The sequence below is a fragment of the Stenella coeruleoalba genome, assembly GCF_951394435.1.
Source record: "Stenella coeruleoalba genome assembly, chromosome: 15".
Classification (NCBI taxonomy): Eukaryota; Metazoa; Chordata; class Mammalia; order Artiodactyla; family Delphinidae; genus Stenella; species Stenella coeruleoalba.
The window spans coordinates 31,881,750-31,895,447 of record NC_137161.1 but is presented as its reverse complement, the minus strand read 5'-3'; the positions used below and the strand labels follow the sequence as shown (position 1 = coordinate 31,895,447).

At 44.1% G+C, this 13,698-nt stretch overlaps 1 protein-coding gene across 2 annotated transcripts in view; it reads left to right on the top strand.

The window, feature by feature from the left end:
* SLC23A2 (solute carrier family 23 member 2) overlaps positions 1-12,571 on the top strand; it is a 148,348-nt gene extending 135,777 nt beyond the window's left edge. For both annotated transcript variants that reach the window (XM_079944025.1, XM_079944026.1), the window contains 4 exons: positions 4,342-4,471; positions 5,160-5,297; positions 6,152-6,247; positions 7,821-12,571. In XM_079944025.1, coding sequence (XP_079800151.1) covers positions 4,342-4,471; positions 5,160-5,297; positions 6,152-6,247; positions 7,821-8,053 — 597 coding nt within the window. In that variant the 3' untranslated portion in view covers positions 8,054-12,571. The remainder of the gene's footprint in view (positions 1-4,341; positions 4,472-5,159; positions 5,298-6,151; positions 6,248-7,820) is intronic.
* The last annotated feature ends 1,127 nt before the right edge of the window (positions 12,572-13,698 follow it).

The following is a 13,698-nucleotide window of genomic DNA, read 5'->3' as shown; positions in this document are numbered from 1 at the left end:
CTCCTCCCCACCCCACTCCAAGCACAGACACCACAATCCAGCCTCAGTAAAAAGGAGGCTACTTCTTGGCCTTTCAAATTTACTAGCAAATAAATTTTATATCCCAGTTGCTGTGGGCCAGAGCTTGCTGTTTGCCCAGGGTGTTGAGGAATGCAGCTCGGCCCTGGCCATTGTATGTTGCACAGCTAGACACCGTTAGAACTGGTTCACCACCTAGGGTGGCCTGCATGAGTCAGAGGTCTTCCTCCTGAACTTGAGAACTTGGGGGTGGGCTGGAGCCTTCTAGAACTGTTTGACCTCTTTAAAATTAGAAATCCTCCTCCAGCCCTCTGCAAGATTATATAACCAGATAAAAAGAAACCAGATACTTAGTTTGGTTAATTGTAACTGCAAATCCAAGTGAAAGGGAGCAGGGCATGCACTGTGCAAGCCTGACATGCTGGTTGATTTCCTGTAAGTTGGCCAGGCCATCACAGAGCTCAGCCTCAGGTGTGCTGGTGGTGGCCCCACCTGCTGCCTGTTGCTCCTGGCACATGACGTGTGAGGGCTGCCTGATGGGCACTTCCTCCAGGATGCCTGGGTCCTATTGCTGCCCATGGTGAGAGCAGATGCTGAGCATACAGAGCTAAGGGAAGGGTCAAATGGGCACCAAATGGGGCATAAGCCACTCACTTTTTAGCCAGTTTGCTGCCATGAGCCTGTAGACATATAACTAATCCAAAATAACAGAGTAGTAAAATTATTATAGATGGAGGGACTCTTGGGGAAACAGTTTAACAAGCCAGCTCCCTTTCTGCACCTTTTTAAAACACATCATCACATAATTTAACCAAGGTCACTGTAGGGAGTAAGTAGTGCTGTCATTAAGGTTCCTTCTAAAACTTGACTGAGATGGTTTGGAGAATAATTATCTTTATTATAATTTTGATAGTGCTAGCTTATTCTGAAAAGGCACCCTGCCTGCATTTTTTAATTGAGCCAATTGATCTTACCTCAGAATCCCTTTGGACCCATTTACCCTAGGCAAAGGCCTTATCCATTTGAGAGCAATATCAGCCCTGGAATTGGTTTCCATTGCCCTGACTCACAAGGGGGTATAATTGAGCCATCTACACAGATGTCTTGGGGTGGGGAAGTAGGACTTGCACCAGAAACTTCTCTGTGGCCTGAGCCATGTGGCTGATGGAAGATTCCTGCCCAGGAAAAAGGAAGCACAAGGTTATAGGCAGTATTCTGCCTCTTGTCCAGCTGAAGGACTTGGGACAGTCATTTTCTGATTAGAACTCAGATCTGAAATCTGACAGTTCTAGATCTAGATCTGTGTTATCTAATATGGTAGTCAGTAGTCACATGTGGCTGGTGGCCACAGGAAAGCACAGATACAGAACGTTTCCATCACTGTATGAAATTCTTCCAGACACCACTGTCTGGACCATTGTATCAGACTTCCAGAACAAATAGAAAGAGGGTGATATGTGGCTCTTCCAGAGAATCTACCTCCATTTCCTGGCAACTCCACTGTTTGCTATCCTTTATCCAGTTATGGCGTTCCATGTACAGACATGGACATTCTAACTATTTGATCAGAGTTGAGGCTGCCTACCCCATTGTGTGTTCTGAAGTTCTGAGGGTTGAATGGGTTGGATTCCATGTGCAGGACTTCTCTGCTGAGTGTGTTCCAGTGTCTGTCCCACAGAGAAGGGCAGCATGACATGGTAGGGAGGTGGCTGCTTTGGATCCAGCCTTGGTTCCATCACATTCTCCTAAAGTGACCACGGGCAAGAAACGTCACCTCTCTGAGTTTCTATACCCTTGTCTATAAAGACAACTCGCAAGGTTTTGGAATTAATAACTTGATGTAAAACACTTAGCATGTGCTTAAATAAGCAAAATAGAGATACTGTTATATGATATTTAGCCCTAAGTTTATTTCTAGGAAGAGTAAACACCATCTTCCCTGGCTGGACTATCTCTTTGATGGTATCCAGAGGGAGGTCATTTCTCCTCTGCAGCATACCACCCTGTTGAACACTTTGGAAAGTCAGAAATGCAGTGTCGATTTTTCAGTGGCCCTAGGCAAAGCCACAGTTCAGGAAGGAGATCAGAAGGGAGTCTGGGAGGTGATTCCAGGGAGTGGAGAAAGAGATGTGAAGGCTCCATGTAAGCACCAGCAGGGCAGGGATTTTTAGGGCTGTGTCTCTGGTGTTTGGAACAGAAATGTGTAATAGGCACTCACTTAATGTTTGTTGAACAGAAGAATGGCTAACTTGCTGCTTTTTTTGGACAGCATCTAAGGCAGATCAGCCTTCCTTGCATGGTTTCATAAAAGATTTATTGTTTCAGGCATCCCTAGGGCCAGCTCAGCCCTCCCCGCTGCACACCTAACTGGCCTGACCCTGCTGGGAGGTGGATCCCTCTGTCTGGTTGCTCTTTCTCTTAACTCATGCCTCAAGACCATCTCCAGGGAACCCTCCCCAACTTTTCAGAGTTTTCTCTTCCCACTGGACTCCCACGCAACATAACAATTGCAACAGTACAATTATTTTATCATAAGCTTGTGACTTACTCATCTTTGTATCCACCACCGCCCCCCATCCCAGTTTCCCAAGTGCTGGTCACGTAGTAGGTCCTTGAAAATGCTGAAAAACAAGCTATTTGTAAATGAAAGCCTTCCTAATCATGTATTACAGCCAAGTGTAAGTCACTTTTGCTCTGTTTGCCAGTTTGCATGACCTTTTCACCGCTCCCCTGAACATAGTGGTGGTATAATGGGAGGAACTGTAAATTGGAGTAATGGACGCTAGGCTCCAGTGTCAGCTGTGACTGATTCTAGCTGGACAGCTCAGTAAAAGATTCAATTCTTATTCTGAAATTGACCTTTGGGCACATTGAGAAGCTGTCGGAAGGTCCAGCCCAGCATCATCCAGTAGAACAGTGCAATAGTGGAAATGTTCTGTACCTGCACTATCCCCTGTGGGAGCCCCCAGCCACACATGCCTACTGAGCACTTGAAATGTGACTAGTACAACTGACGGACTGACTTATACATTTCATTTCATTTTAGTTACTTAAAATTTAAGTAGCCATCTTCTATTCACTGTAAGTCATACATAAAGCCCTGTGGACACTATTCCGTTTCTGGAACCTCTTTTATCCAGTTTACGTCCTCAGGATGTTTTCCTGGGAGAGGCAGCACAGAGTAGGGGCCAACAGTGTAGGATTCTTGAGCCCAGTGCTAGCTCCATCTCTCGCTACCTGGGTGACAGTGGACTAGATGAACGCTTCTAGAAGGCAGAGATCAAGCTTAACCAATAAAGTTGGGACCACATGGGAAATGCTTTACATGGTGCTGCAGAAGTCCAGAGTTGGGGAAGCCAAGCCTTGGAATCAAAGAAGGCTTTGCAGAAGAGGTAGCATTGGGGTTGTATTTTGAAGGATGTGTCTGAGAACTGGCCAGAAGGGGGATGAGAACCTGAAGACTTAGGCAGGGGACTGACCTCCCAAGTCACGATGTTAAAGAGGTCACTCCATCATAGTGGAGAGGACATGTGGGCAGAGGAAAGGCCAGAGGCAGCAATTTCAGGTGGGAGGCTGTCAAATAACCTAATGCTTCCCAGGTGCTGTTCAGACTATTTTATATTGCATCTCATTTAATCCTCAAAGCAGAAGCACACCGTTCATTGTTACAGAGATGAGGATCCTGCCACCCAGAGAGGCTAATGCCTGTCTCATAGTTAGAGGTGGAGCAGAGACAGGAGCCAGGCAGCTCCTGCACTCTTTGGTCTCCAGGCTGTGCCACCTCTAATGAGTAATACACCAGGAGGAAAAGTAGTTCCAGAAATGTTTGGGGGTTTTGTCTGATTTGCCAGAACCTAGAAGAGAAGCAGGGGCCAAGTGTAGTTTTTGCATTTGAGACACTAGAAGATCATCCTGGCCAGTGACTGTGGGCATTAGAAACCCAGGACCAGAGCGCAGGAGCAGGTGCACACTGAGGTGACATTGCCCAGGGCTCGGAGACGCAAAGGCTGAGCCCCAGGATCCCCGTAGTCAAGGAGAGCAGAACGGTCAGCTTCTGGCAAGAACCGGATGGGATGGGAACAAGGAAAGGTGGTGGTAATCTTTTTACTCTAGTTGTGTTTATAGTAATATTTATGTGTTTAGAGTATTGAGATCAATCCTCATTGTGAAATGAGACTGAACCCTCTTAACTAAAAGTTTTAAGAGTAATCCAGATTTTGTCTGTGGGTTTTGTCACATTTTCCCGCGGGGCCTGAGTACTTGTGTGTGCTGCTGGAGGGCCTCAAGGTTAACGCCTGTCTCTGCCCTCTGTGTGTCCCACAGGTTGGCAGTCGTCGGGTGATACAGTACGGTGCAGCACTCATGCTGGCGTTAGGCATGATTGGAAAGTTCAGTGCCCTCTTCGCCTCGCTCCCGGATCCTGTGCTTGGCGCCCTCTTCTGTACTCTCTTTGGTAAAATTCCATTTCCTTGATAGCCGGCTTCCTTCTCAGGCTCCTTTTCTTTCTTCACATTTGCTAAGGAATCCCTTCAGTGAGATTGAAGGTAACGATAAATTTCTTTTTTAAAATACAAAAGGATATACCTTAAAAACATATAAACAATATATCACTTTCTGAGTTGAGTTGATGTTAAAGGTAGAATAATTGAGCTAGGAAAAATCAAATTAAATTTTATTCCCTCTAGTTGCCATTTCTAATTGATTTAAACTCAGATATCTTCCCTTCTGGGCCATTTAAAACTGACCATTTTTACGATGGGACTCGATTTGATCTCTGTGCCATTCAGCTATAGTAATCAGGGACTTGATATTTGGGTGCATTTCCCAATGTAATTGAAATTGTTTGAATCAAGTTTTTGAGGGAGAGCCAATGTCCTTAGTTTTTTGCCTGGTCTAAAAAAAGCATAGTGTGATGTTTATGCCCCTTATTTAGGCCCAAATAATGCCTAGGCCGAGGGTCATTTGGATCAGAGACCCAGGTGGTCACATTTTGGTCCCTGTCCTGTCACTACACAGTCTCCCAACCTGTTTCTGATGGGACCAAGAAAGGACATTGTAGGGAGTCTGTCTTCAACAGTGTATCTGTCATCCATGCCATAGGTGAGATAATGGAACTTGTGGTCTAATGTTTTTCTCTCCAGGAATGATCACAGCTGTTGGACTTTCTAACCTGCAGTTCATCGATTTAAATTCTTCCCGGAACCTCTTTGTGCTTGGATTTTCAATCTTCTTTGGGCTTGTCCTTCCAAGTTACCTCAGACAGAACCCTCTCGTCACAGGTAGGGAAAACAGGCCTTGAATCTTGTGGGGAAGTTAGAACCACAGCCAGCACTTCACAAACAGCTCATCACCAGTTGGAGGGTACTTTAGAACTTCAGGAATCATTTTGTTGAATGTTCATCTATGTTTTTCATTTAAATTCCACTTGGCTGAAGCTTATCTGGAAGCCCTTTGCACTCCTAACCACCTGTTTTCCATAGCAGGTGAACCATTTTACATTCCCACCAGGTATGTGGGACACAGTGATTTCTATTTCTCCATATTCTCACCAAACATGTTATTTTTCTGTTGAGGATCATTATATTTTTAAATATAGAAAGTGTGTGAACTTCTGTCTTAATTTATCTCATTCATGTGATAACATCTTTAGAAATAAAGTTGCTCCTAATTAAAAGAAGCTAAGCACTAATTAGTAACCCAGAATTCTGAAGCCCTTCGTTTGATTGCTGACCCCACAAATATTTTTGTTGTCTTGTTATTCACTTTGTAAAATTTTCAGCCTTACAACAGCCATCTTTTATATTGATTTTTTTTTAATCTGCAAACAACACCACCCTCCACCCCCAAAGTCTTCATAGTTCATTACAGGTTGAACGTCACTGTATTAGATTTATCATCTGTGAACCATTGTTAGGAATTTTCCTTATGGAGATAACTTTTGATTATTGTTGAAAGCATTCATAGTAGTTTAACATGTTACTGGCAAAAATTTATCTACACATGCATAGCAGAAATTTACACTTTTATGCACTGTATTGACGGACTGGCAATTAGTGTCCACCCCAGTGTTCCTTTCTAAGTCAAGAGCAGGCCTATTCTGGCTGGCAGTGACCAGTTGCTATGTCATTTTCAGGGATAACAGGAATCGATCAAGTGTTGAATGTTCTTCTCACAACTGCTATGTTTGTAGGAGGCTGTGTGGCTTTTATTTTGGATAACACCATCCCAGGTATGTGGTATATATCAAACATGCTTATTACATATGTGACTTACTTTTTTTGACAAATAAATATGGGAAGCAGGAAGAGTGAATCAGTTCAAAGCAATCACTGGTTAAAACTGTCTTTTCTAAAGTGGTTAAGATGACACTTTCAGCCACCTTTCATGAATCACTTTTTTGCTAATAAACTTAGTTTTTTTTTTTTTCCTTCTTGCTGAATTACATTTAAGAAAAAACAGGTGAATTCCTTGCATATGGTGAAGTGGCAGCGGGATGCCTTAAGCATGCTCCAGCTGCCTGCCCTTCTGCTCAACCTTGCCTGGAGCTCTGCAGTTTGGCTTTCATTGACTTGTTCACACACTCCTGAGCCAGCTGCTACCAGTGGGCAGCACTTCTTGTGGAGCCTGTCCTTTAAATGAGTCATTGCAGAGGCAGGCCACTGCCAGGACCAGTGCCTGAGAGATGTATGGAGGCAGCTCTCTCTCCAACACCCATAGCCCTTGTTTCACAGCTGGTGCATTCTATGCCAAGTGCTGGGTGATGGACTAGGATGTGATGTTGGCCCTGCCTTGTGGCCTTCCCAGCTTCCTAGAGGAGGCTGCTTTGTATCGTTGTAAAGTGCTGCCATGGACGCACTGGTAGATTCATCCACTGTCAAGGAAGGATGATGTTTATTCTGGAGCTTGAAGGTTTTATTGAGATTTTGCCCGTAACCTACCTCCAAAAAGCCTCAATCAAGAAGAGGTTACTAGGGGCACGAGAGGTGAACACATCTGGCAGAAGGAATCACACACATGAAAAGGTGGAAGGTGTTCGATTTGTGGGAGGCCAGTAACATCCTCTTTCCCTCCTAAGTCAGCACTAAGTGAGAGAGAGACAAAGGAGTCAGGCAGATGGAAATTAAAGTCAATTTTATTACTGAAATGCCCATGGGAGAGCATAGCTTATATGTGAGAGGTTCCTAAGCCCTGCACCATAGAGTCAAGCTCAACACCCAGGCTCAGGCAGAGAAGTACATTGTTAGGGCTCCCATGTAGCTAAAAGCAGGTGCCAGTGCTCCTCTCTGCACTGGAAAGATTTTTGAAAAGGAGTCCAGGAGTTGCTGAACCCTGTAGGTCCAGATCTTTCTCCCTGACTCATCTGTCAGGGTACAGAATTGCCAGGAGTGTTATGCCAGTGGCAATTCATCCTCACAGGAGCACAACAAGTGGGGAATATGTGACAAATGCACCCCCCACCCACTGAAATGGAGCAAAACAGTATAAAAAGTGATATGTCTGGATGAGTGGTGGGTGGGTGTGCAATGACCAAGTGGTGAAGGCATTGTGAGATGTAATAATGACTCTGGGCCCCATTTTGCAAGATCAGATCGGCGTTTTAGAGAGAAGTGGTTCTTTTGAGGGATTAGTGATTCTTAGATTTCTGGATTGGGCATCAACTACTCCTCAAGTGTTCTTTGTGTCATCCCATTCCTTTCAATCTATGAGACAGCAGCAGTGGAGAATCTCAATTCTTGGTAGAACTATTTAACTAAACATTCCATTGTTCTGTTTTTGTTTTGTTGTGTGTGTGTGTTCCACAGGTACTCCAGAGGAAAGGGGAATCAGGAAATGGAAGAAGGGCGTGGGCAAAGGGAGCAAGTCTCTTGATGGCATGGAATCCTACGACTTGCCATTTGGCATGAACATTATTAAAAAATACAGATGTTTCAGCTACTTACCCATCAGCCCAACCTTTGCAGGTTACACATGGAAAGGCCTCAGGAAGAGCACTAACAGCCGGAGTTCAGATGAAGACTCGCAGGCCACAGTATAGCCGTAGCTCGCCCTGTGGCCCAGCCGCAGTGAGGCATGAACCTGTAGTTCCTTGCTGAGTAACAAGCAGTAACATATATGTTTGTAGATCTGCATTTACATTGTCCACCCCAGAGCTAAGACAGATTACAAGTAGCTTTTTTGTTGTGGGTTGTGATCCTGTCTAATATGGTGTCTCACCTATCTTTTTATTTAAGCCCTTGACCCTTTGCCCTTGAGAGCATCCATTGCTGGCCGTGGTCACTGAATTTGAAGTTCCTGTCCTCCCGTGGGAGTGGATGCTTAAAGCCCACAGCGATTCCTTGTTTTCAGTCCCCTTCTAATACCCTGTGCTAGCTTTCTTACAGGCCACCTCCAGGGTCCAGGGGCTTTCTGTGCTTGGAAGCACCAGGACCTTCACCTGCAAAGACCTCCTCTGGTCAAGGGACACCAGTATCCTTGCATTGTCAAATGAGATTCTGTGTTCCCTGATACTCCTGTAGGAGGTGGCTGCTGGCCAGTTGAAAACAGTGACATGCTTACCCTATCCCCAAATCTGTGCATGGGTAAAGTCTGTACAGATATAATTAGAATGGAAATTGGGGGATTGGACGGGAAGGGAAGGTACCTTGAAATCAGTATCTGATTCTCAACTACACTTTCTTGGTGCCACCCTGGCCCAAGCTGGGCCAGCACATCTCATATTGGCCTCTTTTTGTTTACTAGTAGCTGAGACACTCTAGCTGGCATTTCTCACTCCTGGCTGGTGTGACGGGTATAGAGTGCCCATGAGGGCACCAAGCAGGTGTTTATGGGAGTCTTGGTTCTGCTGACATGTGGATGTCAGTTATTGTTGTGTGTATCTATTATTACAAGATTTTATTCCTATTTAATGTTATTGACTATAGATTTTTGAAATCAGTGTTTTTCCATGTGACCCTCTTACCTTACATCCCTATTACTTGTTCCTCACCTCCTATCCCCCATTAAGAAAGGAACCAGCATTTGTAAAGCTGTAGACACCGTCAGGGAAGCTTGTTGTCCTGGCTCTTAAAGGCCAGTAACCATTATTGCGGTTGTGTTTTGTATTGCTTGATACCATGAAAGTGTAAATACATAATGCTTAATCTATTTATCAAAACTGACTACTGGACCAGAGCCCAGAAACCATGGGTTAAGTTATAGTGAATTTGTTTTGTGAAGAAGGGAAGCTGGGGCAGGTGACAAACAGCCGCCATATTGAATGGTGCAGCCTCCTGGTAAATTAATCACTGCAGTTGTGTTGCCATTCATATCTGGCAGTTAAGGCTTAAGGAGACTTTCTGTGAGTTGCCATGTTGAATGTCCACTGGATTTTGATTTTGCAGAGGGGAAGATTAGATCCCCTGGCCAAATGCTGCCTTTCCTGTTTAAGTTATTGCTGAAGGTAGTAAGAAGAGCAGCTGGCAGGCCCCCTCTGTTGAATTCTAATTAATAATATTAAATTGTTTCTGATAAAAATGACTTTTATTGAATTTGGCTTTAAATTTGCAATCAAAGAAAAATCCTGAGTGACCTCGTTTCTTGAGGTAGTGCTTCTTAAGTATTTACCTGGTTGTTTACCAGGCAGTGAGCACATGGCGAACTTCCTGCGCCCGCAACTGGTTCAGCTTACCACACTGGGATGTCTTTGGCAGCAGACAGAATCAGCCTCCTTGATTCCTGTAAAGTTTGGGGCTTTAAGGCCTATTCTGGCAAGAACACTTCAGAGCCACTGCATTGTTTTGCCAAGACCTTCTCGCAGATTAAGTAAAGAACTTAGATTCTAAATTTAAATTTGTATGGTATGTTTTTTTGAAGTGTATTTGGTGCATATTTACTTTAGAAGCACACTGGTTAAATGATTTTCATCCGTTTGACTTGGTAAGCCCTCGAGGCTGACAGCCCTAGTTGTCCCCTTAGTTGCTTAGTTCCTTCTATTTGTATTTTGCTCAGCATCTCCAATTTCTCTCCTCTGAACAATGGGGAAAATTGTAAAACATCCCAGAGATTGCAGTATTCTAGCTCTCTAGGTGAGCAGAAGGACCAAATATCCAAATGAAAGCCTCTGAACCATTGGTAATTCAGGAACAAGTTCCTTTCAGCTTAACTTGACCCAGGAATCTTCCCTCCCAGTGGGTAACACTCAGGGCATGTGCTTCAGATGTCTAGGAATCCTCTCCCTTCTGAAAACTCTCCTGGGCTGGGCTTATTGAGAGGTTTCAGATCTGCTGGTCTGGGGCGATATTTTCCATAAGCCTTCAAATGTGCAAAGAAGCCCTGTGCCCACACCTCCTATTGGAAAAAGAGGGTTTTTGCCTTTCTTGTTCCATTGGGGCCAACTTAGATTCTCTGTCCAAGGTGGGGGAAGGGGACAGGAGATTAGGAAGTCTGTCCTCTGGCTAGCAGATATGCTACAGAATGAGTCTGTAGTTGAAAGAAAAATATATTCATCTGCTTCTTGTGTTTAAGCACACACCTGAAGGGGAGGTTTGGGGGGACACAGTGGCCATGCACGGTCTGTGCCTGTGCACCTCCCACTTGCATTGCTGGGGCCACATACCCACTATGCTTTGGCCAATAGAATGTTTTAGGATATTTTGGATGTGAATGTCCTTGGGCAGGGCATTCACCCTCCAATTCCCACATGAACACCTACCCACCGTTTTCACATTTACATTGGTGATCCTGATGTGGAAAGTAGAAACTTATAAATGGGACAGTAGATGCTGCAATATCACTGTGGTGGCAAGGGCGAACCCACCACTGGTTTTGATAAAATATCTAAATGGTTCACAATGGGAAGTGGCTCCAGTCTTTGTAGGCGATTTCCATTCTCATTCTCACTAGGGAATTAAACATAGATTCATTGATACAGAATCTTTCTTAAGATGATTTCAAATGTTAGATTGTAGTAAGTTTCTTGTGATTGATCAAGGCAAGGGAAGTGGCTTAACCATGGGTCCTGATGGTTTCCCGTTTTCATGGTAACAGATTCACACACAGGATTTGCTTCATACTGTAGAATACTGACTTTCATGATGACAACCTGGTTTATGCATGAATATTACAGTATTTCCATATAGTAAAATAACATTTCTACCCAGGATAATAGTCACAGTTTTCCAGGGAGGGAATGATAATTTTCATGACAATGTCATGTGATGATAGAATTTCTCCATTGATGAATCTTTCGTATGTGTGTATACTTTATTTACCCATGCATATATTTTATGACCATGAGCTAAGTTGTTATTTCTTTAATTCATGTCTCTGCTGAAATATTGGTACTAGCAACTTAGACTTGAAGTTGGCAACTGTAATCTTCCATAATATCGATGCCACAAAAGTGGTCAGGCCAGATAGGAGACGAACAAGGAGCTGTGGCGGAAGCCTCATCAGAACCTGTCTGGCGCAAAGAAAGGCAGCATCCTGCACACTCACCCCCACGGCTTGGGGTGGATGCTCAGCTGCAGGCAGCAGGCCTGGCATGACTGTTGCTGCCCCCTGGTGTGCTCACCCAGCTGTGCCCCCTGGACACGATGGCAGCCTGAGCTCTCACGGTGGCAGCCTGAGTGGCTCTCACAGGGAGCCACTGTTGGCTTTAGGGAAACACCTGGGGCCTCACATGCCATGCGTGTTGTGCTCTGTCCCCTTATGATTTTGACACAGAGAATAGGATCTCCCCCACCCTCCACCCCTCCCGCAGTCACAACTGGAGTAGTGCAAGAAGATTGCCCGTTTTTGCCCGCGTTCAGCATCTGCCCATGGACCTGTGAAGCACATTAGCGCAGAGGATCCCTTTTCAGCAGCCTCCACACATTCCTGTCCTTTTAGTCTGTTCTTGACTGTGCCTCGTCTTCACTCTACACTAGTAACATCCAGCCTCCTTAGAATTGCTCGGTGTGTTTCCCAACACTTAGGACACCCTTCCCAATGGTGCCGTCTTACTGACAGTCAAGTTAATACCCTTTTTGTTCGTTCGTAACAACCTTTGTTTGACATGTTAATAAATTTCTGACTGTTCTTAAAACAGTGGGGATGCCTATATTTTCCTTAAGTTTTTGTGACTGACTTTGGCTATATACCTTTCTGGGATTTCTGTTTGTTTTTTATTTTGCATACTGAGGGTATTTGGGGTGGGGTTGTTTTTTGAGATGTCTAATTATTTTATGGAGTTTTTAAAAAGAATTTTCATATTGTTTTTCTAACATGGCTTCATTAAACGTTTAAGTATTTTAAAAATATGTAATATTTGGACCAGATGTTGTGAATAATAGTAGAGATAAAGCTATTTTATTCTGTATTTTTAAAACTGTTCCGTAAAAATAAAAGCTCTCCTGGACACAGTTCTGCTGTTCACATACCTTCTTTGGCTGGTCTTTAAAGAAACCTGTCATTATTTAAAAGTCATCACTTAGGGGAGGAAACTTGACTAGTAAAAAGTTTAGTTCAAGTTCACCTTTGTTAGATACATTGAAGACTCAAAGGAGGAAAGCAGTTGTTGAAGTATCATTGGCCCCCACAGCTAGAGAACCACGGTGGGCTCCTTGGGAGGATGCCCAAGGGGGAAGGGAGACCTTGGTTAGAGGATGCACTCATGCTGGACTTTGGCGTGAAATTATGAGTCTCTTAGTAAGTTAGTGACATCTGGAGGCTGGAGACCTTTTAGGGACCAGAAAGGCTGTCGTGTCCACACAGTGGAATCAAAGGCTCCAGAGCAGTCTTGGGCCCTTCAGGCCGACTATTTAGGCTGGGACAGGAAATGCTGAAGTGTTGGTGCCAGAAAAAGCTCAGAGCCAAGCCTGAGGGCAGTGAGTGACAGCTCATTCAGTCAGAGGCATGGCTCCTGGTGGGGTATGAAGACAAGTCCAGAAGTGTGTGTTTCTTAATTTAGAACAAACTTAGAACTCCTCCATCCCCATCTCTATCCCTGGTTTGTCTCTAGCAGTTTCAGCCATAGTGACCACCACAGCCACTCCCATAGGGTGTTCAACCTACTGCTTCCTGTTCCCAGTATCCTGACCTGTGAGCCACTGCTAGGCATCCAGTTACAAGGTGATAATGTCTTACCTTACACTATATACATGCGGAAAATATATGTGAGGTATTTAAAAAAGAATACCCATGTTCTCACCCCCAGTTGGGACAACAGCACATTTCAGTACTAAAGGCCCTGCCACCCCCAACCCCATGGGCCTCTCTCCTGGTACATCCCCATTTGGGTTTATCCTTTTCTTTTCTTCACAATTTTGCCATATATATGCATCCCTAAAAATTTACTGTTTAGTTTTGCGTGTTTTGGGACATTATGTAAAAGGTGTATGTATTGTCACATATTACTCATTGTGAGATTCTTTCATGTTGGTACATAACTGATGTAGTTCATTCATCTTCACTGCTGGATAGTAAAACTTAAGAGTGACAAAGACAAAAATAATTCTGAAAGCTTCCAGAGAGAATGAGCAAAAACGAAGCCCTTTAAAGCTGGGAACCCATGGACACCAGATTTTCCAACAGCAGCCCTGTTTGTGGAGTTACATTTTTAAGGACTGAAGAAAAAGAACTTTGAACTTAGAATTTTATGTCTAGCCACTCAAAGGCCCCCATTTAAATACTTTGGATGAGGTACTTAAATACGAGGAAAAA